Below are 26,327 nucleotides of genomic sequence, written 5' to 3'. Positions count from 1 at the left end.
AGGAGCAAGCCAATAAGCAGTCCCCCTCTATCACAGCTTCTGTTCAATTGCCACTACCCCCAGGCTCTCTCCTTGAGTTCCTGCCCTGACTTCCCTTTGTACTGGACTGTGGTTATAAGGTGAAATGAACCCTTTTCTTCCCACACTGTTGCTATTGGCCATGATGTTATTTCTCACAGCAATAGAAAACAAGCCAGAACAAGGTTAGTTTCACAATAAAGTGAGTCATACCTTCTATCCCTGGACTGCTGGACTGGACTGTAATTTCCTCCCCCCCCCCCCCAGACGGTTTCTCTGTATTGCTTTGGAGCCTGTCCTTGAACTAGCTCTGTAGACCAGGCTGGCCTCGAACTCACAGAGATCTCCGCCTGCCTTTGCATCTGAGTGCTGGGATTAAAGGCAAGCGCTACCAACGCCCACCTGTCTGAGCTGTAAAAATATCCTACCTGCCAGAATAATCCTCTGAAGAGATCCACAGTGCAGAGGGAATAAGTGATATTTATATTGAATAGTTACTATGGAATTGGCCTGGAAAGGAGGTTCAGAGGAGCAGGGAAGCTTACCGAATCTCATTAGGTCTCTCCTCCTCCTCATATCTCTCCTTGCTTTTCCTTCGGATTAGCAGCCATATCAAGAGGAAAATTAGCAGGGCCCCAGCCACTATGCCCGTCACTGCTCCTGCCACCATGCCGATGCTTTGCACATCTGTTTTCTCAGAATCACAGACAGAAGTAAAGTCAAACATAAGCTAGGAGACCCATGAACTCTTAAGACAGAAGCCCTGGATAGGACAGCTTTTAGCACCATGACCCTCACCTGTACTTTTCCATATTCTTTTCTTCTTCTTCTTCTTCTTCTGTATGTGTGTGTGTGTGAGAGAGAGAGACAGGGCCTTGGTTTATAGCCCTGACTGACTTTGAGTTCAGAATCTTCCTGACTACTAAGATTATAGGTATGAATGTCCATACCCAGCTGGCACTTATTATTATTTAATTAAATTAATTCATTCATTTACTTTCACTGACTTGATAGGGTAAAATAACAAAGGTGGACTTTCACGCCAGGAGGCAGAGGCAGTGGGATCTCTATTTGTTCGAGGCCAGCCTGGTCTACAGAGGAAGTTCCAGGCTTCAAAGCTATAGAGAAACCCTGTTTTGAAGACATCCCCCCCCAAAAAAAATGTACTTTCAATTAACATGACAGGCAGCTTGTAGCTTTTCCATGAAGATCCTGTTAAATTTGTAAGACAACTGATACTTGGAAGAACAGAAGTCCAGTTTCTGACCTTTTGTAACCCTGTGACAACTTACAGACCTCTGTGCAGCAGGAAGAGATGTGATTCTTATTCAAGTTAAACAGGTGACCCCAGAAATCACAGTCTGTGATTTTGTAGAACATTAACTATTTTGCTGCCTACCCTAGCGATCTTCACAGTCTCTCAGTTAAAAAGTGTCTTTGTCCCTAATCTAAGGTTTCAAGTACTCTTTGGACCAGTTTTAACCTCTTAGCAGCTCTTCTTTAACTAGTAAAGTATTTTGTGTGTGTGTGTGGGGGGGGCTGGGTATGAACATGCCACTGTACCCTTGTGTGGAGGTCACAGGACAACTAGATGGAGTTGGTTCTTCCTACCATGTTAGTTCCAGGCACAGAATTCAGACCATTAAGCTTGGTGCCAAGAACCTTTGTCTGCTGAACACTCTTGTTAGCCCATGTTCACTTCCAGTAAATAAAATATGCATCTGAGGCTTTGTTTCTACAGAATCACTGCACTTCTAAGTTCTCAAGTCTCTAGATCTCAAATGGCTGCTTTGGGCCAGCCAGCTGCCACAGGGAGCCATTTTAGAGGGCTAGTCTCCACCATCCAGGGCTTCTGATGTGTGCAGCACGTAAGACACACTGTATAACCCCTTCTGCTGAAGAGTGAGCCCGGCTTCCTAGCTAGGCCACTCTTCAATTTCCGATTTACAGAAATTGAGAGTCAAAAGTTTTAAGTCACTAAATTTAGGGTAATTTGTTACACAGAAATAGATGCAAGTATTCAAGTTGGTTTTATTTTGTAACTTGGTTTATGATGTCTTTTTTTTTTCCCCCCATCTTGGTCATCCCCAAGATGAAAGTGCTGCTATACCATTTATTCTGGCAGGATGTCATTTTTATGGTCGATAAGCCTTGGAGCTGATTAAGACTGTTGCTTGCTTTTCTATTTTGTCACATTTGTTTATTTTTTTGCTTGTTTGTTTTGATACAGGAGCTCACTGTGTATCCCTGGATGTCTTGGAACTCATTATGTAGACCAGACTGGCCTCAGACTCAGAGACCCACCTGCTTCTGCCTCCCAAGTGTTTCCGATTAAAGGTGTGCGCAATCACACCTGGCTCTTCCCTTTCATTTTAAAAGATGTTATTATCACTGGGAGATGGTGGCACACACCTTTAGTCCCAGCACTCAGGAAACAGAGGCAGGCGGGTCTCTGTGAGTTTGAGGCCAGTGTGGTTAGTTTCAGGACAGCCAAGTCTACACAGAGAAACCCTGTCTTGAAAAACCAAAATAAGAAAAAAAAGTGATTATCAAGTGGCCAAAGCTGGCGTCAAATACACTATCCTCCTGTCATAGCTTCCCTGGTGCTAGGATTACAGGATGCACCAAAACATGTGACCCTACTTTTTTGTTTTGATGTTGGTTTTTTGTGACAGGCTCTAAACTTCTTGCTTGCAGTGGAGGATGACCTTGAACCCCAGATTATCCTGCCTCCACCTTCTAAACCCTGGGATTGTGTGTGTGTGTGAATCTCTAGCCTCACCCTAGTCTGTGTGGTGTGTGTGTGGTGTGTACAGGAACATGGAGATGACATTGGACTGAGGGAGCTATGCATGCTATGCAAGTGCTAGTCCATTGAGCCAGATTCCCAGCTTCACAGGTCAGAGGACTGGCTAATTTATATTGGTAACCATATAACTAGTCAAAAATAATGTTCTTCTGGAAATGAAGACTTTTACCTTATTTTTGCTCATGATTAAAACATTTTATACTAAATTGCAATATAACAATAAAATTTTAACTGGAACAAACAAACAATCCCCTTTGGGAAGTTGGGGGTGTAGCTCTGTGGTAGAATGCTGGCTAGCATGCCCAAGGTGCTGGGTTTATCCCATGCCAAAGGAAAGGTAACCGGAGATACTCACACTGTACTGTCACTCGTACCATACAGCTCTCTTTTCCAGCCTCATTGCCTGCTGTGCACTGGTAGAGCCCAGAGGAGGACATGGTGAGATTCTGCAGCAGCACCCGGCCAGGGTTGTTGTAATCTACACAAGCAGAAAGCAGGATAGTCAGTCTCCTCCATGACAGTGTCTATATTGTTGTGCACCATTGACCTATGATATCAAATGTTTTTTGATGGGATGAAATGATGGAAAAGATCCTGTTTTGAAGCATGGGAAATGGGTAGATATTATTTTAAATTGTTGTGCATCCTCAAGAGTTACAAAAGATTGGGAATGAAGGGTCTGATGACTGTTTGAGAGGCTGAAACAGGGGAAATCACCTGTTTATGGTGATTTTTTTTCTTTTTCTTTTCTTTCTTTTTTTTTTCTTTTCAGTTTTTCGAAATAGGGTTTCTCTATGTAGCTTTGTAAACAGGCTGACCTTGAACTCACAGAGATCTGCCTGCCTCTGCCTCTCATGTGCTTGGATTAAAGGCATGCCACTACGGCCCAGCAGCCCATTTATGGTCTAACAGGCAGCAGATTGAGCAACTTCTGGACAACTTCTGGGGGGTAGGGGAACAGGGAGCATGTACAAGGTCCTAGGTCCAATCCCCAGTGCAGAGCCAAGAGAAAAAAAAAAAAAAAAGATGGAGAACATTCATTGAATACTAAACTGGTTCATTTAGATAGAGTAGTTTATGTGGTCCATTTCCCATCCCTTTTACTTTTATTATATTTGAAGAAAAAAAGTAGGGTATTGTTGTTGTTCAAGTTTACAGATGAAGAAATGAAATTCAAGAGGTTTGACAGTAACCCAGTCATGTTGGTGAATTTCTACAACCCCCAGCAATTGGTTGACTGAGACTGGATAATCCAGAATTCAAGACCACCCTTGTCTATGTGGCAAGTACTATGCCAACCTTTATGACACACCCTGTCTGAAAATACAAACAATAATAGCAAGAAAGGTTCACCCTGGACATAGTGGTAGCATATGCTTGTAATCCCGGCACCTAAGAAGTTGAGGTTGAAGGATTAGTTGTTAAAGTCCAGCCTGGGCTACATAAGACCCTACATCTGATCTTGGCCAAAGATTGAGAGAAGACCTGTGCTGGTTAGTTATTGATCATCATTTTGACACACCTGGGAAGAGGGAACCCCAACTGATTACATTGGTCTCTAGATGTGTCTGTGAAAGACAGTCTTGATTGATGATTGATGTGGGAGGAAGGCCCAGGTCACTGCAGGTGGCACCATCCTTAAGTGGGAGGCCCAAGTTGTGTAAGAAAGCTAGCTGAGCATATCTAGAGAGAGAGAAAGTCATAATCCTAACCCTAGCCTAACCTTAACCTAACCTAACCCTTCAATGGTTCCTGCCTGCAGGTCCTTGTCTTGACTTCCTGCTTACTTCTCAAAGATGGACTGTGACCTGGGAGTGTAAGATAACACAAACCCTTCCCTCTCCTGCTGCTTTTGGCCATAGTGTTTTATCACAACAGCAGAAAAGTAATCTAGGACAGGATGCTGTATGAGACTCTGCCTCAAAAGGACAAAAGCAAATACCCCAAGTCAAACCAAAGCAGAGCAAAACTAACGACAGTCACACAAAAAAGGAGATTCCTCAGCCTGGTCAAGGGCTCCTGGCGAGCTGCTGGAAGTCATGGATGCTGGATTGTATTTTTGACCCTGAGAACTGACAGGAAGATGACTTACCAATTCTAGATCTGGGCGGCAGGTGTTCATCCTCTCCCTCCTTCTCCCGGATTCGCTGCCAATAATACACAATGGGCTTAGTTCCAGAGGCCGACTCACACAGCAGTGTCAGGTCGCTGCCCTCTGTCAATTCTCCTTCCAGCTCACACTTGGGCTTGGATGGTTTCACTGACAAAGAAAAAAAAAATTAAATGTGATTATCCTAGTGACAGATCCTCCTAGTGACAGATTCAGTGGAAGAACCACACCCTCATGGCTGTTTATTTAGCCATCCACCTTGCCTACTTGGGTTCAGTTTTGAGTTGAAACTCATCCAGTCATGCTTCACTCCCTGAAGCCTGATCACCCTTTCCCCTGGTCCCTCTCCCCAGCATCCCTCAGCTGCTACCAGCAGTGGTGGGGAATCTGCAGTGCCTCAGAAACCCCCATGCCACGCCTCAAAAGACAGATGCTGTAACCTCCTGGGAATTTTAGGAAATTTAAATATAACTTTTAACTGATATTGAAACAAAGATAGAAGATCAGTAGCTTGAAAGGAATTATTCAAATATTCAAAGGAAAGTATTCAAATATTAGAGGGTGTTTAAATTTTATATGGGAAAAATCATAATTATGGGTCATGGAGATGGCTCAGTGGGTAAAAGCACTTGCTGTGTGAGCCTGGGGTCCTGAGTTCAGGCCCCAGAACCAACAATGGAAAGACTCCAGAAAGTTGTTCTCTGACCTTTGCAAGAAGGCTGGAGCACACACACACACACACACACACACACACACACACACCTACAATAAAATAAAGTTTAAAAAGTTATAATTCTGTTTTCTTCTCTCATTATGGCTAAAATCTAGAACTTAAATGCTTCTTTGTGGAAACTGAACCAGTGCACACTGAAAGAATTAAATAGGTGATTTTACTACCATCTGCAGCTAGCTATGCCTCCTAGACACCCTGTAAGATGCAGACATTTATCTTGGAGGTCCTACCTTACCTAGGACTTTTAGGATGACGTGGCTCCAAACATAGCGTCCTGAGTTCTTCACCTTGCAGGTGTATCGGCCTTCATCACTTGGCTTCAGAGGCTCGATCTGCAGGGAGGCATCTCCTGCCAGGAAGTTGGAAGCAAAGGCCACTCGGCCCTTCTGTTCCTCGGTCAAGTTATTGTAGACATGACGACTGGAGTAAGTAATAACCTAGCGAGACAGACAGGCAAAGTCAAGAGGTGGGACTCTTCACCTTCCCCTTCTGTTGATAAATCAGGAAATGGCCAGGTGTGGTAGTATCTAATATCCCAGCACTGGGGAGCCTGAGGAAATAGGATCACAGGTTCCAGGCCAGCCTGGGCTACAAAACAAAATCCTGAATCCAGAGAGAGAGGGAGAGAGGGAGGGATGGAGGGAGGGGTAGAGAGAAGGGAGGGAGGAAGAGAGAGAGAAGACGAGAAGGCAGAGGAGGAGAAAGAGGAGAAGGTGAGGTAGAAAGGAGCTGTTCCCAGTGACACAAAGTAGTCAAGTTTGGGTTGATTCTAAAGGCCCAAGAGATTATTAGGATCCAAGCATACTATATTTGCTCAGGCTTTGCTGTTTCTTCCAAAAAACTAATACTTTATATCTATCTGTGTACTATTTATTATTTTAGGCAGAGTCTCACTATGGTAGACCTGTCTAGCCTGGATCTCACTATATAGACCAGTATAGTCTCAAACTCACAGAGGTCCACTTGCCTCTGCCTCAAGAGTGCTGGGGCAAAAGGTGTGCATCTCTAAATCTGGCCTGTGTAGCATTATTTATAAAGTACTAATTACTTCATTAAGCACTCAGAACTACTCCATTTCAAGTTGCTTGGATGTGGACAGCTACACACCATTGATCATAAAGTGTTTCTGCAGGGGTACATAGGGCACAGCATCAGTGGTTGGTTGCCTCTGAGGAGAACTGAGGGTAAAGGATAAGCATCATGATGGAATGCACCCTTCTCCTCTATAACCTGCCTTTTTCTACCATTAGAATGTGATCCCTTCAAAGTGCAATGCAATCTTTTAGTTGCTTTGGCATGTTATATTTCTTAGCACATTTGTTTTTCCCTATAAGTAGTTATTATTCTCATTTCACAGACAGGTGGCAGAACACAGGCCTTTGAAGCCACTGAGTTCAATTTTGCTGTTGTTGAGACAGGGTCTCTAATAGCCAGACATGATGGTGTATGCCTTTAATACCAGTACTTAGGAGGCAGAGGCAAGCAGATCTCTGAGTCTGAGGACAGTTTGGTCTACAAAACAAATTCCAGGACAGCCAGAGATACACAGAGAAACCCTAATTTGAAATATACATACACACAGGGAGAAAGAGAGAGACAGATACAAAGACAGAGAGACAAAATAAGTATGTATGCCTCTTGTCTAGACTGGCCTTGAGCTGTCTGAGGCTGAGAATATCCTTGGACCTCCTGACTCCACCTCTCAAGTGTGGGGTTTGCAGGCGTATGTCCTTATATTCCACAGATACCTCTGTTCTTCCTTTTTGATTTTATGTTTATCTAACTAATAATAGTTTTCTCAAAATATCTGGAAATGGAGAAGAGAGGCAAATGAAGAAAATAATAGTTTTAGTCCCGTGTTGGTGGCACACACCTTTAATCCCAGCACTCTGAAGGCAGAGGCAAGTAGATCTCTGTAACCAGGCCAGCCTGGTCTACAGAGCTAGTTCCAGGACAGGCTCCAAAACAATACAGAAAAACTTGTCTTGAAAAACAAAAACAAATCTATTTTGTATGTGTTTACATTAGCATGTGTGGGTCAGAGGACAACCTGTGGAAGTTGATTCTCTCCCTTCCACCACATGGGTCCCCAGAATGCAATTCAGATTAATGGGTGTGGGGGGTCCAGCCTAAGGTCATGTTCAGATTCTGACATTCGGAATGGGCATCAGCACAAGGAAAATTTCGGATCACCAAGTGGATTGCACTCAAGTGGTCCTGAATAGCTCAGGCCGTTTTTATTTATACTTAAACAGGGTTTTTCTTGCCAGGGTTACATTATCAGTTTTATTATTGGCTTTTATTTTTGACTTCAAGGAATACACGACAGTTTAAGGAATACATTGTGATCATTATGAAAGTCCCCATCATTACCCTTTATGCTTCCCCAAATACATTTTCCCACCCCCTACATAGCCTTATTCTGGATAAGCTCAGCATTTTTGCAGGCTTAACTAAATATCTAGCCAGACACATCCTGCTCTTGCAGCTCTTATGTGAGCTGGTAGCTACTTGTGGTTACAAAGTTAAAAAGTAATAGACATGGGCACTATAAGGGAAAAGGGCCAATCAAAGAAACACACCCTGAGAAGATTCAAAGAAACACTTTGGCCCTGCAGCCAGAACCAAAGAAATGCACCCTGACCCTGAAACCAGTGCCAAAGAAACACACTTTGCCCCTAGAATCAGAGCCAGTGAAAGAAATACACCCTGGCCCTAAAATTAGAGCCAAAAGGCTAAAAAGGACCAGTGAAAGAAACACACTTTGGCCCTGAAACCAGAGCCAAACTTGACCCTGAACCTATGCAGAAAACCAACCAATCCCTGAGCACGAGATCTAGCCAATCTGAGCTCAGGGATTGAAATCTGACCAATCCCCACCCTGGAAATCTCCCTAGGAAAACTTCACCCCCTAAGAAGCCCTATCTAAACCCTGTGTCTGTTCGGCCTCCCGGCTGTCCTCTGCCATCCTGGATTCTTCCCTAACCCCATAAATCTCTTGAATGAGGTTTGGGTGAGACCTCCTTTCACCATTTTTGCCAGAGTAGAGACTCAGAGACCACCCTGAGCAGAGCAGGAAGAGTGAAGTTGTTAACACTCCACTCTCCAGGGGACTGGAACACAACTGTAATAATTTCGCAGGGGAAACCCTCTCCTGCCAGAGCAGAGCTGATTGATACACCTGAGAAGCAGGGCTATGAGCTGCTATGCTTACTGTGACCTGTGGTATTCCTTGGCTTCTGAGTGGCAGAATACCTTTCGATCTGAGCTGTACTGCTCAATATTGTTCCCGAGTGCCAGAGTCCCTGTCCATCCCATCTGAGCTATCAAAATCTTACAGGCACAATGCTTTAAGGACAATATTCAAGCCCAGAGAATTCTTTCAGGTCTGCAAGGTATTTATGATATTTATGCTGTTTCTTTTTAATAAGAGGGTCCCTGCCTTTGTGAAAGGCAGACTTTGACAAAGCACTCTTTTCCCATCTCATTTATATTACACTACTTCCAGCAATACAAGCTCCTGTGTATGATGGTAAAGATGGATCTATCCATCCACGTTTTGCATTGTATTTTTTCCTCTTGGAGAAAAACCAGATCCTGCTAATGATTCTATGCTTGGTGTCCAGCTAATTTCCAGTTGGCACTATGTGTAATCCTGAGGCCTTTTCCCTATTCTTTGTATGTATGTCCTATCCTCCTTTCCAGAACTGTGAAACTGGATTAATACTCCAAGTGTTTCCTTTCTCATGTGTCTGTCTCTATTGAGTCAGAATGAAGGACAAAAGAGAAAAGTTAATGAAGGACTGACCTGGAAACCAATATCTATTCCTTGGAATTTGCTAGCTTCCTCTCACAAGGCCCTGAGATAAGAAGAATTCACACTGCCCCTCCTTTCCTGTGAGTCAACAGGTGGTGGATAGGGTCCTTAGGAAACAAAGAGATAGCTGTAACTCTGGTTTGCCCAGACAGAGATTAATTAGCACACCTGAGGCCCTAAGGTCTGCTGACCCTAATAGCAGACCATCAGGCCTCCAAGAGTCACGTACTCAATGGACAGAGGGTCCCACCCCCTCCCTAAGCTTGTGGGTTTGCCTTTAAAAACACCTGGGCCCAGGGGAGGGGGCTTCTCCCTAGCCTGAGTGCTGGAGGAGCCCGTTTGCGCAAACGTTTCCTGTTCATTAAAGCCTCTTGCGTTTTGCAGCAACTGGACTGGACATTGAGTTCTTGGGGTATCGACCGAACCTGGAAGACTCCTCATTCTGAGGGTCTTACAAGAATAGTTCCCAGAATTGTGAGTTGTAGTTAATAACTCCAGATAAGAGATTTGAAAAACATTAGCCACCTGTTGAATCTTAGGGGGAATTTTGTTTGTTTGTTTTTGTGTTTGGGACAGGGTTTCTCTGTGTAAAAGCCCTAGCTGTCCCGGAACTGTGAAGATCAGGCTGGCTTCAAACTCACAGAGATCTGCCTGCCTCTGCCTCCTGTGTGCTGGGATTAAAGGCTTGCACCACCACCACTTGTCGAGGGGAAAATATTTGAGAAAGAACATATTCCAGGGGAAATTACAGCTATTGCATGTGTGACTGACAAAGTAAAACTAAAAACCACCCAAAGACTCACCAATATAATGAGAGAGGAAAGAGCCTGCAAGTTGCACACATTTTGCAAATTCCTATGCTGTCCTGTAGATTACTGGTCCTTGCCAAGTGAGAGTCCATTTCCACAGATGCCTTGCCCCAAGACAGGTAGTCATACGCTGATCCCAGACCAGGCTGCATGGCTCCCAACAACTGGGGTTATCACCTCTACTGGTTGAGCTATCTTGTCAGTCAGTCCCAATAACCTGTTTTGTTCTTGCAGAACTTGAGAACTCAAGGTTGGGAAGATGGTTTAGTCAGCAAAGTGGTTGTAGCTCAAAAATATCACCTAAGCTCCACCTCAGCACTCACATAATAGCAGGGCATGAAGCCGACAATCCCCCAACACCCATTCTTACTAAGGGAACAAGTGAATGAATAAACAAATAAGTAAGTAGAGACAACTATTAAAAAAACTGAAAACTTAGTCAAAGGGTCTGAAAAGGTTAAGGGTTAGATTCAGGCCTGGCATGGAGGGTCATTGTTTGCCTTCCCCTCCCCCTTTGCTTTCTCCAAGGTAAGAATAAGTTACTTGGAGGGCTGTAGAGAAGGCCCAGCACTGGCTGCCTTTCCAAAGGATGTGGGTTCAATTCTTGGCACCCACATGGCAGCTCACAACTGTTTGTAACCTTGGTCCACTCCCAGGGGCCCTGGCGTCCTCATATAGATATATATGCAGACAAAACACCAGACCTGGAAAAAGCCACTCAGACACATAAAACCCTTTTCTTGATTCAATCACAACTGAGTGAGATTAACAAGAACACAAACACAGAATACATTTCCTTGCGTTTACTCAGATCACAGCAGGAAGGATGTGCCAGAGAAGTTGGTGGTATTTGAATTTGAAAGATAAGCAGTCTAAATAAGAAAGGAGAGGCAGGAGGAGAACATTCCAGCCCCACAGAAGGACCAGCCCCTCAGTAAGAACGAAAGCATATGGGGCCCTCCCAGGCACTGTCTGAGCACAGCTGTTTCTACTTGCTTCACCCAAGCGCCTCTGTTGGGCCCAGCCACATGCTGCTAGAGGCTTTTCTTGAGAAGGGTCAAAGTTACCAGTGAAAGGTCCATTAATCTCTCCATTCTGTCCAAACTCCTCAGAGCAGTCTTCTAAACAGAGAAAAGTTTCCATGTCACACACTGTGCCCAGCACAGAGAAACCAAAGAGAGGTAAGACACAGCCTCTACTCCAAAGAGCTAGCTCACAATCTTGGGGGAAGAGAGAGAAAAGGAAAGAACTAAACACTGTATCTTATTATATTTGAGTTTTTTCAGTACAGTCCTCTTACCTTCAAATACCAGTACTTGGGGGGGGGGGGCATTTGAGAGATGGAGGCAAGGTCTAGCAATCCTTCTGTCTCAGCATTCAACTAACTGGGACTATATATAGGTGCACACCACTGTGTCTATAGTGAGCCCATTCTTGGTTATGGTGTATTTCTGACCTATCTAATCTATGATGCAAAATTCTGTCAACTTAATCTTACTAATGTGAAATGTGCATTTGCTCTTTTTGGCTCAAAACTCTAATGGCTCTGTAGTGCCTTTGGAAGATGACCAGACTCAACCTAGGGGTTTCAAATTCACCACCACACTACTGTCATAATGTCCTTCCCACTTGGTTTCACACAGCTAAGGACCAGCAGCTTGCATCATTTCCCTGTCATAGGTATGGGTTGTGCCTTCTGTGTGGCCCACCCAGGCCTTTGCCCCCTGCGTCCTCCACTTAGGTAGTTTTCCCTTCTCTCTATCTCCACATAAAGAAGTCCCATTCATTCTTTGCAGTTTGAAGTCAATGGTAACTTCTCATGAAACCTGCCCTAATATGACAGGCTGGGAAGGGTGCTCTCATTGGTAGTATTTCTTTGTACCATTTTTTAAAAAATTATTATTCCTTTTGGGGACTGAGGATTGAACCCAGGCCTTATTTATGTTGAGTACAAGGTGCCACCAAGTTACACTTCAGTCTTGTAACCATTTTCCTTTGAAGAACAATTGTGAAAGACTTGGGAAATGGTCCTGCTTCAGCCTCCTGGGTTCTGGGATTAAAAAGTGTGTACTATCACACCTGGCTATTTGTGTTTATTTTGTGTGTGTGTGTCTGTCTGTCTGTCTGTATATAGGTAAGTATGCACACATGACTTGTAGGCACAGAAACCACAGTGCATGTATAGAGGTCAGAGAACAATCTATAGAAGCAGTTTCTCTTTTCACCAAGTTGGTCCCTGAGATCAGGTATTCGTGCTTGGCGGCAAGTGCCTTTACCCCCTGAATCATCTGGCTGGCCTGATGTAGAAAAAGGTAGTGATGAGAGTAAACTGTACGTTGTCGTCTGTGCTAGAACAATGACAGTCAACCCAACCCTTTGGCAAGTAAACGAAATATATGAATTGCAGCTGTGCGGGGCTGCGTTGGTGAAGGAGGACCTGGGTCAACTTGTTAGGGCTTATATGGAAGAGATGAATCTGCTCAGCACTCTGGCAGCTCCTCTGCTGTGTTGCGGCCTGTGAAGCAATTGCAAGAGTGCTTGTCTGTTTCGTTTTTATTTATTTGTGTGTTTGCACATGCCACGGCACGTGAGTGGAGGTCAGAAGACAGCCCGGAGGAATGAGTTCTCTTCTTTCACCATGTGGGTTCCATGGACTTGGACTCAGGTCACCAGGCTTGGCTGCAAGTACCCTCTGAGCCATTTTAGCCGCCTGATTTCTGTTTGTTTTCCATTAGGGGTTTTCTGGCTTAAAGCCAAAGGAAAGAGGAAAGAGTGATGTGTAAGAGGTTACCATGGGAACTGGACAGTTTCTGTTTAATTTTTTTTCCTTTTTATTTGTATGTGCATTGGTGTTTTTGCCATAGCCGTCAGGCCCCCTGGAACTGGAGTTACACATGGAGCTGCCATGTGGGTGCTGGGAACTGAACCCGGGTCCTCTGGAAGAGCAGCCAGTGTTCTTGACTGCCAAACCATCTCTCCAGCCCTATTTTAATTTTTTACTCTGAGAACATAGATGTCGCTGTTGTATGTTGCTGGCTGACTTTTGGGAGAGGATGATCAGTCTTCCTTTTGAAATTTACCCAACCTTAGAACAAAGGGAAAAAGAACTTGCATTTTTGGCTATACTACCCAAGACTGAAATACACGAGTTCCCAGGACTGCCTACTCACCCCAGATGTTCCCTGCCTGTTCTGAGCATCCTAGACAAAAGAGGTAAAAACATTTCTCAAATTGAATTGCAAAGCTAAAGTGATTTGCGTCACTGCTTAGCCCACTTTACACACTACGTCTATTTTGGCCTTTCCCGGCTCCTCTCAGCCACCTCCAGCCTCACTCTTTTGTCAACATCCTGGAAGTTATAAAGTCCTGGCAGCTTCACCCACTATTTATTTCTTATCTCTGTCTTGAGGCTCCCAAGTACACATGACTGTAGACTGTAATTTCAATGATTGTAACTGGGCGTGGTGGTGAGTGCCTGCAGTCTTAACATTCAGGAGCTGGGGGCAGGGGTTGAAATGGGGATTTAAGGCCATCTGGGATACACAAGTGAGATTTTAAAAAAATGTTTTCAAATTTTTCTTTGTGTGTGTGTGTGTTCTTGTACTTGCTAAAGCATGAGTCAGGTGGAGGAGGAAAAATGGGAGGAGGAGGGGGGGGGAGGGAAACCTTTATTGTATAGTCTGAAATTATGCTTGCTTTTAGTTGAGGTTCTGTTAAATCAATGTACCCATGTCAGAGTAGTTGCCTTAAAATGCAACATGTCCCTAGCATTCTTAAAATCTTTCTAAAACTACATGACATTATTATATACAGTTTTAAACTCCCTAGTATGGCCGGGAGATCTTCCTTACAGTCCCTACAGACTTCCATCTTTAACTAACTCCACCACTCCAGCTGCTTAGGATTTCCCAGCCTTTCAGTCTGTGCTGCTATGTGTCCTTCGGCAAAGCTGCATGTGGTGGTCTATGCCCTAATGCTAGCACTTGGGAAGCTGAGGAAAGAAGCTTTCAAATCTAAGGCCAGCCTGAGCTACGGGGGCTCTGTCTCAAAAAATAAAACATTGGGTGTGGTAGTAAGTACCTATGATCTCAGCATTCTTTTTTTATTTTTTGATGTATATAGTGTTCGGCCTGCATGTATGCCTGCAGGCCAGAAGAGGGCACCAGATCTCATTATATGGTTGTGAGCCACCATGTGGTTCCTGGGAATTGAACTCAGGACCCTGGAAGAGCACCTAGGGCTCTTAACCTCTGAGTCACGTCTCCAGTCCCAATCCTGGCATTCTTAGAAACAGAGCAGGAGGACTGCCACAAGTCTGAGGATACTTGAACTGCATAGCAAGGCTCTGTCCCAAACAAAAATGTTTTATATCAGCTCCCCCTCCCCCCAGGAAGCTGTCCTTGACCTCTTCCTCCATCTAGTCTTGGGGGGTGGTTCCAGCCTTATGTAGCAATCCTCTTGTTTCTAGTTTCACTTTATGGGGATTCATTACTTGTAGCCAATCATTATCCAAAAGCACTGAATGAAAATTACAGAAATAGCCTGGCAGTGCTGGTGAGGCAGAGGCAGGTGGATCTCTGAGTTGAACGCCAATCTGATCTACCCAGGACAGCCAGGGCTACACAGAGAAACCCTGTCTCAAAAGACAAACAAACAATCAAACAAACAAAAGAAAGAAAGAAGGGAGGGAGGAAGGAAAAGAAAATTCCAGAAACAAACAGTATGGATGGTTTAAATTCTGTATGATTCTGAGTAATGTGAGGAAGCTTTTGCTGTCCTATCTCATCCTGCCTGAGCCATAAATTGTACCTTTATCCAGCCTGTCCATGCTGTATGGTGACCCACTCACTCATCAGTCACCTAGCAGCAAGCTGGTCTAAGATGGCTGTCTAGGTACTTGTAGTATTTACAATCAAGGAATCTGACTCACAGATTAAAACATAGAAATGGTAAACACTTGGATACACTGAAGAGAAGGTGAAAATTCTTATTTTCCTTCATAAAGGAAAACAAAACAAACAAAAAACCCCATGTGCTGAAAGTGCTGTAGTTTCTGGTAAGACTAAATCTTCACTTGCTCATTGAGTGCGGGTCTCACGTAGCAAAGACGGTAGACTCCTACTTGTTATGTAGTTGAGGATGACCTTGAACTTCCGATCTTCCCATCTCTACCTCATGAGTGCTAGGATTACATGTGTGTGCTACCATATCCAGTTTATTGATGCTTTGTGTTGAACCCAGGGCTTTGTGCATTCTGGATAAGTGCTTCATCAAGGGCATTACCTCCCTGGCTCCTTTCCTTTCAAATTATTGGATGTCTATCTCTGTAAGCTCCCAGGAGGCAATGATACGAGATAGCCTCTTCACCAGTTGCATCCTGGTACCTAGAACCGCATTGAGTGAGCACTAAATAAATCTATGGGGTCTAAATGACAGAATAAATGACCATCCTTAGATCATCAGCTGAAGGTAAGTTAGGAAATTATGACTGCATAAAGCCATGTGAGTGGTGTTTTTCAACCTACACTAACCCATTCTTATGGCGCTTACTGTAAGAACCATATAACTCAGCAGCTCTGCTTTCCCCTTTACTTCAATGAAAACTTTTGGGTAAAAGATGTGTGGTAGTTAAAGAGAAAATGAGGAGGTGCTCTGGGTAAGTGTTGATAAACCACAAACGCCCACAAAAGAGAAAGTATCCAGCGATATTTGTTAAAGACAGTGGGAACATCTATTTCCCCAGGGTAGTAATGACAGCTGTCAGGACCATTGCTGCCAGGCCATGAGTTGGGGAGAGAGATCTGCTTAAGTCTGACTCAAAGGATAAGTGGGGGCTTGATTTTTTTTTTTTTTCCTTTGAGGCAGGATTTCTCTGTAGCTTTGGAGGCTGTCCAGGCTGGCCTCTAACTCACAGAGATCTGCCTGATTCTGCCTTCTGAGTGATGGGGTTAAAGGTGTGCACCACCACTATCCAGCTAGAGGCTTGGATTATTAAGAAACATCAGAGGTAAGAGTTTCTGTCTTTGTCAACTCGAGAGGACTTTTGGTGAAGGTTGGCCAGTTGCTTGGATATTGCAGATGGGCAGAAACCCAGCATGAGTGGTTTGCTGAATGGATTTGGCAGGATTCACATTCCAAACAAGTTCCACTGGGTCAGAAAAGGCAGCCCCAGATTGTGAGGAACTGGGGAGCCGCACTCAAGTCTGGTCAGAGGAGTCTTTTTCAGGGTTGTTCTTTGGCTTTTATTCCAGGAACTCCCATTTACTCCCTTCAGAGCTGAGAATAGCATGTCTATGACTGACCAAGACATTCTCAGAGTAAACACATTTGGGTTAAGGTGACCTTGCTCTGCAGAGAACAGGTCGTCTTTGGAGGACGTGCTATGAGAGCAAACTGACAAGCAGTGTCACACAACAAGGTGATACAGGCAGCTGTGTAAGCAGGTTAAACTCCAGTGTGATCCTGAGAGGTATTTTTAGTGGAAACCTTGGCTTCTCCCAGTACAAACCATCCTATGAAATTAATAATAGGGACATTTAGAGGAAAAGGCAAACTTCTTCTTTTTTTTTTTTTAAATAAGAGAAAGAAGCAAATCTCCATTAAAAAAAAAAAAGGCAAGTTTAAAAGACTCCCCAAGTTATAGATTAAAAAAAAATCATGGGGGCTGGAGAGATGGCTCAATGGTTAAGAGCACTGGTTGCTCTTCAAAGGCCTCAGATTCATTTCCCAGTGCTCACATGGCAGCTCACAATTGTCTGTAATTTAAGTTCCAGTGGATCTGACTCTCTCACACAGACTTACATGCAGGCCATATACTAACACATTAAAAAAAAAAAAAACACAAAATCTTATTTCACTTAATCATAAATAGTATTATGCCAGACCATCTTGCCCAACCCTAGGCAAAAATGATATGAATATATTTAAGGTAGCATAGGTCCCACTTTGATATTCAGTGGATAGGAATATTAAATGTATGCTGAGTTTGTGACATTTCCTGTTGGTTTATGGAAATGTAATGTTATCCTACGTTGAATAGCATTTCTGCTTATGGAGAAATTTGCCCATAAACAGATGTAGGACATACACTTCCTCATTTCCCTAGTAAGTTCTAAAGACAAAAGACAGGTTCAGAAGAGTGGAGTTCTGACACATACAGACGTTATGAAGGGACATGCCACCTCAGATAGCAGATGAGACATGCCGATACCTCTCACAGTGGTTTCTTGGTCACTAGGGGAGACCTCGGCTGCAGGCAACTAAGGCAGAAAGGATGGTGACTGTGGGTGACATAGTCTTATTCTCTAATGACAGGCAGCACAGGGCACCCTCAGGAGGCTGAGCACTACAGCTTTTGTCCACACTGCCAGAAGAACGGGACAACAAAGCCCATCATGGCTCTATCTACATTGCGTGTGGGAGTCCTGAGCCTGTTTGTTTATTTTTTTGACTTCAAAGCCAGCATCAGTTGTCTTGTGTGCTAGGCATACTTGTGAACAGCATTGCCATTCACGTCCTGTACTTGAACCTTCATGTCACACGTTGGTAGTCACATTCTATGATCTTTGGAACCTGGAAGTCATGAATGAGCAAAGCCAAAACCGGGGCAGGTGATGATAGTTTCAGAGAAGCGGGTGAAAGAGAGTTCTGAGCTTTGAGTTCTACCCGCTAGACGGGGGAAACAAGCTGCTGCATCTTAGCCCCCTTCTTATATGAAGATGCTAACGGCACAGACTCCCTTCCCCAAGGCCAAGGCTTTGGAATAGTTCTGCCCAGCCCAAAGACTCATCCCTCACAACCCAAATACTCTTCTATTTTACCTTTTCTTTTTGGAGATAGGGTTTTCCTATGTAGCCCAGGCTAACTTCAAGCTGGAGTTCCTCAAGGCTAGTGCCTCCTGAGTGCTATGATTACAGATGTGTACCACACTGGTCCTTTTCTGCAGTTTCGTATGTGAAGTTGTTCAGGTTAAAGTTAGATGAGGACGATTTGAAGAAAGCATATGTGAGGGCAGAGAGGAGAGCAACTCTAGCTAGGAGGGTACTCACCACTTTCTGATTCCCTTCGTTATCCGTGAGCAGCCATTCAATGTCCAGGGTGTCTTTCTCTGGAAGCCCCAGTTGATGGTGACAGGGCAAGGTAACCTTTTCCTCTGCCACTCTCTTGATTTCAGTGTGCGTTCCCAACGTTCCAACATAATAAGATACTGGAAAGAGAAGAAAACTCTAATGAGCAATGCAGATGCAGAGATCACAACGAATAAGCCACGGGAGCTCCCAAGGGCAAGGAAGGGGCAGGTCAAGGCTTTGGAGATCCTAGTCTGGAAGTACTAGAAGCCCTTTATTTGCCACTGGCTCCTCCCAAGAGCAGAGCCAAAGCTGCTTCAGACATCCTGGATTTCACCCTATTGGTGCCCATATTCTTTCCTTGTTCAGGTGTTGGTTGGTCATGGTTTGTTTGTTTTTAATAATTCATTTTTATTTCACATGCATTCGTGTTTTGCCTGCTCGTATGTTGTGTGAAGGTGTTGGATCCTCTGAAACTGGAGCTACAGGCAGTTATGAGCTGCTATGTTATGTGTATGTGCTGGGATTTGAACCCAGGTCCTCTAGAAGAGCAGCCAGTGCTCTTAACTGCTGAGGCATCTCTTTTGCCCACAGGTTTGTTTGTTTGTTTCTCTTTTTCTTTTTGAGACAGGGTTTCACATTGTAGCTTTGATGACTGTGAGTGTACTGTTTAGTCCAGGTTAACCTCAAACTCATGGCAATTCTCCTGCCTCACTAGTCACCATGGTCAGTTCCCCTTGCTAGTTTTGTTGTTGTTTGCTTTTTAAAATCAGTTATGAGATCATTGCTTATAATCCTAGAAATTTGTGTGGCTAAAGCAGGTGGATGAAAGGTTCAAGGTCAGCCAGGTGGTGGTGGTGCATGCCTTTAATCCCAGCACTTGGGAGGCAGAGGCAGGAGTTGGAGGCTAGTTTGATCTACAGAGTTCCAGGACTGTTACACAGAGAAATACTATTTTGAAAAAAAAAAAAAAAAAAAAAAAAAAGGGAAGAGAGGTTTATGAATATATCTCAGTGGTAGGTGTTTACTTAGCAGTAGTGAGAGGACCTAGGTTCAGTTCCCAGTACCTCTGTAAAAATGAACAATGTAAATCAACTAGGTCTTGATCTGTCTTCTACTGTCTGAGGCCTCTGGAAGCATGGTGCTCACGGAAACCCAGTGTTGAGCTATAGGCAGTGTTTGTTACTGAAGTTACAGAGTTACTAAAGTTGGAGGGAAACTTCCAGCTTCTCATTTTTCAAATGAATGAGCTGCTCTAACCCAAGAATAATTTTTGTTTTCCAGTGGCATGAATTTAGGAGATTGGAAAGATGACAGATACCATTGTAATAAAAAAGGGAAAGCATTCATGTAGAAGGATTATGCAAGGGTTTTGTATGTATTAGAAACACTGTATGTAAGCCCTAAGTATAGCATTCAGCACTTTGTGAATGAAAGGCTACTGTGGTTATTGCAAAGCACCTCACTGGTCATGACGACACACATCAATAATCCCAGCTCAGGGGGCTAAAGTGAGGAGATCACTTGAACTTGACCATGACAGTGACATCCTGCCTTTTTTTGTTTTTAAGATGTATTTATTATGCATACAATGTTTCTGTCTGCATGTATGCCTGCATACCAGACAAGGGCACCAGATCTCATCATAGGTGGTTGTGAGCCACCATGTGGTTGTTGGGAATTGAACCTGTGTCCTCTGGAAGAACAGCCAGTGCTCTTAACCTCTGAGGCATCCCAGCCCTGAGACCCTGCCTTTAAAACAGAACAAAGACTGACTATAAGTGTCCTGTGCCTGCAATCCCAGCACTTGGAGGCTAAGGCAGAAGAATCAAAAGTTTGGGGCCACCTGTGTTAGAAATCTTTAAGAACACAGGGCTAGAGAGGTGGTTCAGCAGTGAGGAGCACTGGCTGCTCTTCCAGAGAACCTGAGCTTGGTTCCCAAGCCCCATGTCAGGCAGCTCACAAACCAGCATCTGTTTTTTGCCTCTTTCTATCACATATAGCCCAAACATCAAGTGCTCTTGGAACAAATGTGGTACAAAATACAAGACTGTGAAGTGAAGCCCATGTGTTGCACTTCTATTTGCACAAGTCCATGTGTTGCCCAGGTTGTGTGGCACAATCCGTTTAGAAACAGTACTTTCCGTTTCCTTTTACTGCATATGTGAGAAAGGTCTCCTATAAACCAACATGGTTTTGCTTTGGGTTTTGCATTGTGGGTTTGAATACATTTAAACCTGTTTTACTGACGAGCAAATTAAGGCATAGGGGAGAAGAATCCTGCTACGAGGTCCCCATAACTCAGAGTAGAAGCACTCTAGAGTATAAGACACTCTCCTCCTGCCCCCAGGAAAGCTGAGAGACTGGCGTGTCTGCATTGTACTGAGATGAGCTTGGAGAAGGAATCACTGCCTTTCATCTGAAACCGGCCAAGTTTTCCCAGCCTCACACAAAGCTAGAGAGCCTGACACCACCCAAGTGCATCCAGTAGGCCCTTGCTAAATGCAGAATAAATGAGCGAAAAGGATTGGCTGTGAGACTTGCCGAAAGAGGCCACTAGAGGGAAACAAAGGCTCAGATTTGGCTGATGTCCCCAGAGGACCGGAACACGATGGTGGGTGGTGCTCTGACAGAATGCTGGCTTCTATTTATAACACATCCAGAATTAAACACAGCGGCACCAGGAGGGTGCCTTCGTGAATACAAATGACTTAAGTGAGGCAAGGAGCATCAGCCAGAGCCCACGAATCTGCTGTGGTCCTTGAACCTCAAAGCCCCCAGACTCCAAGATGCCACCAGGATCCCTGCAAATTTCAGTGACCTTTTCGTCGTCTTAAAATAATAATTGTTACCATATGTTGAGTCTACAGTCTGAGTTGGCAGGGGCCTTGGTAGTATTTGTGGAAGCTGCTTGGCATGTGTCTGCCATCTGGTGGGTGAGAGGGAATGGCAGTCCAACCACCCTATGGCTAGTATAGGATCCCCTAGGCAACAGGGCTCATCTTTGGGGGAGGGAAGCCCCTTACAGATGGCTAAGCTTAAGAAGAAATTGCAGCCTAGATAAGCTAGTGAGAGACAGGGGTGCGGGGAAGGGGAGAGTTTCTGACATTTGTTGTAGCATTTGTCTGGGGAAAGAGATGTTGGAAGGGGGTTTTGGAGAGGAGGGCTTCCTGTGTATGTATGCACAATACTTTCCTGGGAGCTGTGGGCTTTCCTAGGAGCCGTGGATTTTCCCCAGTGGGGCTTTTACAGGCAGTCCCACACTTAACCAGGTGCTGGGGGAATTAACCTCAGAGCTTCAGTGTTATCAGCAGGCCCCTAGCCCTGGGACCGGCAGAGGAGCTGCCTAAGAAACACCTCCCTCCTTGATTCTCTGTAGTGAGGAAGGGGCTACTTCTTAGAGGACTGTGTTCAGTTAAGAGTAGCTTAAGGTTTTGCTTTCAAAATCCATGAGTTTCATTAGATTCTCTTGATCATTCCAGATCTCCTTCAAAAAGACCAGGCAAGAGGAAATTTTAAAAACAAAAACCGTATTCCTTTTCTCTCTCTTATAGTTTATTGTGTATACTACATAAGGCATAATGGACTGGCCAGTGACTAAGAACAGTCTCCAACCTCCTTTTCCTTAATAGGGGTTCCCACTTTGCCATTGTCTGGTAAGTGCAGGCTCCCCACATGTCCCCAGGCTCTGGGTAATGAACTACAGAAATGATCTCTGAATGTATAGTCACATTAAGCTCTAACACAGCCACAGTGCTTGGTGTAGGGGTTATGATCTGAGTTATTTATCAGCCTGTGTAGGTCAGAGTTTACAAAATTAAAAAAGCATGGTAGGTTATTTACCCCATGGCAAGGATGGATGTCTGTTTATGCACTGTGTAGTGTACAGTGGAGTGCCCTCTGGTGGTGACAGTAATGTAGACACCCTTTCTTCAGTTTGTGATGAATTCTTTCCTCAGTGGTTCTGGAACATTTAGCATTCACTCAACTTGAGTAAGAGGAGTTTTCCCATATTTTTCTCTACCCAGAATGCATGAGTAAGCCTTAGGAGAATGAAAGCATCATGTATAGTTAGAAAAGTAAAAGGAAGTGCCATTCCAGTACTCACAAGCCTGAGACAAGAGAAACACTGAGTATTGTGACTTCAGTTAGCTCAGGCTGCAGTGACCTATCCTATCTAAAAACAAAACAGTACACAGAAAAAGGACAAAAACAGAACAATTAAAATAGAAAGGACTTCGGAAGCCTTCTCATCCTCGCTCATTGCATATACCAAGACTTAGGACTCAGAGTGACCCACACCCAGTTTGTAGAGTTCCGTTGGATGAGGGGTATGTGTATGCACTTGCAGGAGTGAGACACCTAAACTTTTCTGAGACACCATGATGCTACAGCAAGAGTGAGTTTTGGGATCAGACCTGGATTCAGAGTGTTCCTCTCCCAGCCTTTTATTCTCTGTAAAATGAAGATAAAAACACCATCATTCAAAGGGTGTTGGAAGGATTGCAACATTCTCAACAAACAGTGGTTATTATTAATGGCTGTCACCCTGCATTGTAAAAGACAAGGAGAAACAGAACAGGCCCAGAGGAAGCACGGCAGGACTGTGAGGTGTTTGGAAGGAAATAGTTCTGGGATGATAGGCATGCCTTAGCGGCTGGAGGGAGCTGGGGGGTGGGGTGGGGGAGTGTGTGTGTGTGTGTGTGTGTGTGATAGGGGTGCTCTGGTCTCTCCTGACAGTCTTCCTCTAGCGGCCTCACTGCCAGTGAGTGAGGTTCCTCTTCCACGAAGTGAAATATATGGTTCCTTCCAAGCCTTGCACCAGGCCAGCCCGGAATCTCTTTATCTTCAGAAGAGCAGAAATAAAAGAAGCTGGAGAGATGGCTCAGCAGTTAAGAGCACTGACTTTTTGAACCCAGAGGACCAGGGTTCAATTCCCAGCACTGACGTGGTAGCCCACAACTGTCTGCAGCTCCAAGATCTGATACACTCACACAGACATACATGCAGGCAAAACACCAGTGTACAGAAAATAAAAGTAAATTATTAGAGAGAGAGAGAAAGAGAGAGAGAGAAAGAAGAATTGCTAACCACCAGATACACATTTAAATGACGTGTCGAATGCAAGCATAGTTGATATTTAAACAAAGTCTAAAGCTAAAGGAATGAAGCCTGAAGCTTACCAGTGGAATTTTAAACATCTGGAAACCGGGATGATGTCTGGTTACGATGTCCCCCACCCTAGGGTTTTTGTTCCAGGACTCTCTAAGACAGTGAGTAGGGTGAACACTAGGACCAAGACACAGGCTTTGGTCAGGAGCAGGACACTGAGGTTCCTCTTCACACCCTAGTCATAGGCTGGTTTTAAAGAAGCAATAGGAAGGAAGGAGGAAGGGAGGGAAAGAGGACAAGGAAAAAGTGACAGGAAGAAGATGGCAGGGAGATAAAAAGGGGAGGAGAGGTGGGGCAGCTGAGGAGAATACAAGAGGGGGAGGGGAGAGACCACCGCTGATGTAAAGGATAACAGGATACGTTTTTATTCTGTTGTGTTCCTTGAGTGCGGGGGATCAAAGTCCTGGGCTTTCTTCATGTTGGGCACATGCTGTACTGTAAAGCCACATCCCTAGCCCTAAGTTTTCAGACGCAACAAAAGCTGATTAAAGATGAAGACTTAGGAAAGGTGTGGTGGTGCACACCTTTAATCCAGCACTTGGAGGCAGAGATAGGTGGGTCACTGAGTTTGAAGACAGCCTAGTCTACAGAGTGAATTCCAGGCCAACCAAGGCCATATAGTGAGACTGTCTCCCAATGGAGGTGGGGGTGAGGGCTGAGGGGCAAGGGGGGGTGAAGGCAAGGAAAGATGAGAGCAGACTGTCCTCTGTGACAGACTGTCTCAATATGTGGTTTAATGTGACCACCCACATTAAAGACTTCTACTTTGCTTACCAAGTGCAGATGGTACTGGGGATACAAAGATGTGGGTCTGTTGTTCCCTAAAGCCCTTGGAGTTGATGGCTAATGACACCCTCCATTAACTTAGCATTATCTCATTCAAATGCCTTATCCCAAGTGAGCCCACGACTAAACAGTGAGCTGATGCTATCAGTTCTCTTTAGAGAGGAGAAAACTGAGGCCACATAGCTGTGGTCATGCAGTTTATATGAAGCACTGTGGGGACAGCTCACTTATGATCACTCCCTGCCCCTAAGATCATTGCTTTCACCTTGCAATACCAGTGGGAAACCGATCATTTCTATTAAATATATATGCACCAAGCTAGGTAGACAAGTTGACCGCATTGGGCACTCTGGAGGTGTCTTGCTAGGTGGGATTCTGAGCCAAACACAAAGAGAAATTTAATAGAGACATGTTGAATGTTACAACCAGACGTAAGTACAGGGTTGGAACTTGGAAACAAATAAGAATTTAATTGGCTACTAGTTGATATGACCGTGAATTCAGTCCAGGGCTGCACTCACGGTGGTTTGATGTTTCAAACAGAGGAGTGACAGCCCCATTGCACCTTGCACGAGCCACGGTAGCACGTTAAGCGCATCTGTGAGCAGTGTGAGGTGTTAAAAGCCAGAAGAGACTTCGATTAAAAAACAAATTGCCATCATAGGCATGTGACCAGGAAATGATAAAGTTGGGGTAGTTGGCACAGTTATAGGCGAAGGTCAGCAGGACAGAATACTATAGTGCAGTGTGACAGTTGCCTTCCAACATTTAGATACTACTCATTTTTTAAAGTATAAATCCCACTTTATTTTTCCAAGGTTTTTTTTTTTTTTTTTTTTTTTTACTTCTGTCTTCACGAAGCCATCTCTTTACATGGGCGTTAGTGGATAGAGGTCGTGGCGCAGCACCAGCAGGTCTAAATCGTGGTGGGGTTGTTCCTCCTTCCGGGCTTCACGAGATTGATTTCTGACTACTTCTCTATGAATAGCACAGTTCACACAGTAATGCAGTTTGACATAGAGTTTGGGAAGCACATAAGCGTCAAAGACACTTGTCTCGGATATGTCCCTGACAGCAGCGGCCTCTACAATGTTCCAATGATGAACTTCTTAATGGCCTTGTCCTTGGGCACACACCGGGCGCAGTTCGTCCAGCGAACTGGCAGCACATGGCCGCGGCCCTTTTTGACACCCGGTGTTTCTTCTTTTTTGGTCATCTTGAAGCCAAGACCTGAGAAGCTTTTTTTTCCTCTCTCTCTCTATCTCTTTCAAGACAGTTCTGTACAGCTTTGGAGCCTTTCTTGGAACTCTCTCTGTAGACCAGGCTGTCCTCGAACTCACAGAGATCCAACTGCCTCTGCTTCCGGAGTGCTGGGATTAAAGGTATGCACCACCACCACCTGGCTTTCCAACATTTCAATGTTGTAAAGAGCCAGGCTTGGAGGCCCAGACCTGAGATGCCAGCGACTCAGAAAGCTGATGTAGGAGGGTCACAAATTCAAGGTCTGCTTGGACTGTAGAGTGAACTCAAGGGCAGCAAGTTACTGGGCAATTTAGTGAGATTCTGTGTCACAATAAAGAGTAAAAACAGGGCAGAGAATAGAGCTCAGTGGTAGGTCCCTTGCTCAGCAAGGCATAAAGCCCTAGGTCTAATCCCAGCAACCAGTAGGAGAGTTTACAAAACAAGAAACAGGGTTTCCTGTGTGGGGAGGTAGGGGGCAGCATCCTCATGTGTGACTTGCTGATCTGTGTGTAGTTCGTCTTACCTCCTGGCTCCAGATCAGAGAGACTGGAGTAACTAAGGTGACTAACCTGCAGCCTCAGACCTGCAGCCTCAGCCGAGTGTACACACCTTAGGGTGTCGCTGGCCCTTGGCTGGAGTTATATGGGACTCTTTTGAGTTATTGGCCTCTAAATTCATACCTCCACGGTTCATGAATGTCCAAGAGCTATGTTCAAGGAAGTTCAATCGCACATTATTCACTGGTATCTCCTTACAAACAAACAA

At 44.5% G+C, this 26,327-nt stretch overlaps 1 protein-coding gene across 3 annotated transcripts in view; it reads right to left on the bottom strand.

Moving 5' to 3' along the window:
• The window catches only part of Clmp (CXADR like membrane protein), a 103,405-nt gene that overhangs the window by 3,897 nt on the left and 73,181 nt on the right, over positions 1 to 26,327 (bottom strand). For all 3 annotated transcript variants that reach the window (XM_051197156.1, XM_051197158.1, XM_051197157.1), the window contains 5 exons: positions 18,345 to 18,502; positions 5,906 to 6,107; positions 4,920 to 5,087; positions 3,183 to 3,305; positions 564 to 705 (listed from right to left, as the gene is read on the bottom strand). In XM_051197156.1, the coding sequence (XP_051053113.1) occupies positions 564 to 705; positions 3,183 to 3,305; positions 4,920 to 5,087; positions 5,906 to 6,107; positions 18,345 to 18,502 (793 nt within the window). The remainder of the gene's footprint in view (positions 1 to 563; positions 706 to 3,182; positions 3,306 to 4,919; positions 5,088 to 5,905; positions 6,108 to 18,344; positions 18,503 to 26,327) is intronic.

The sequence above is a fragment of the Phodopus roborovskii genome, unplaced genomic scaffold, assembly GCF_943737965.1.
Source record: "Phodopus roborovskii unplaced genomic scaffold, PHOROB, whole genome shotgun sequence".
Classification (NCBI taxonomy): Eukaryota; Metazoa; Chordata; class Mammalia; order Rodentia; family Cricetidae; genus Phodopus; species Phodopus roborovskii.
Note: the sequence above shows the minus strand (reverse complement) of the source record. Positions and strands in the feature narration are given on the sequence as shown.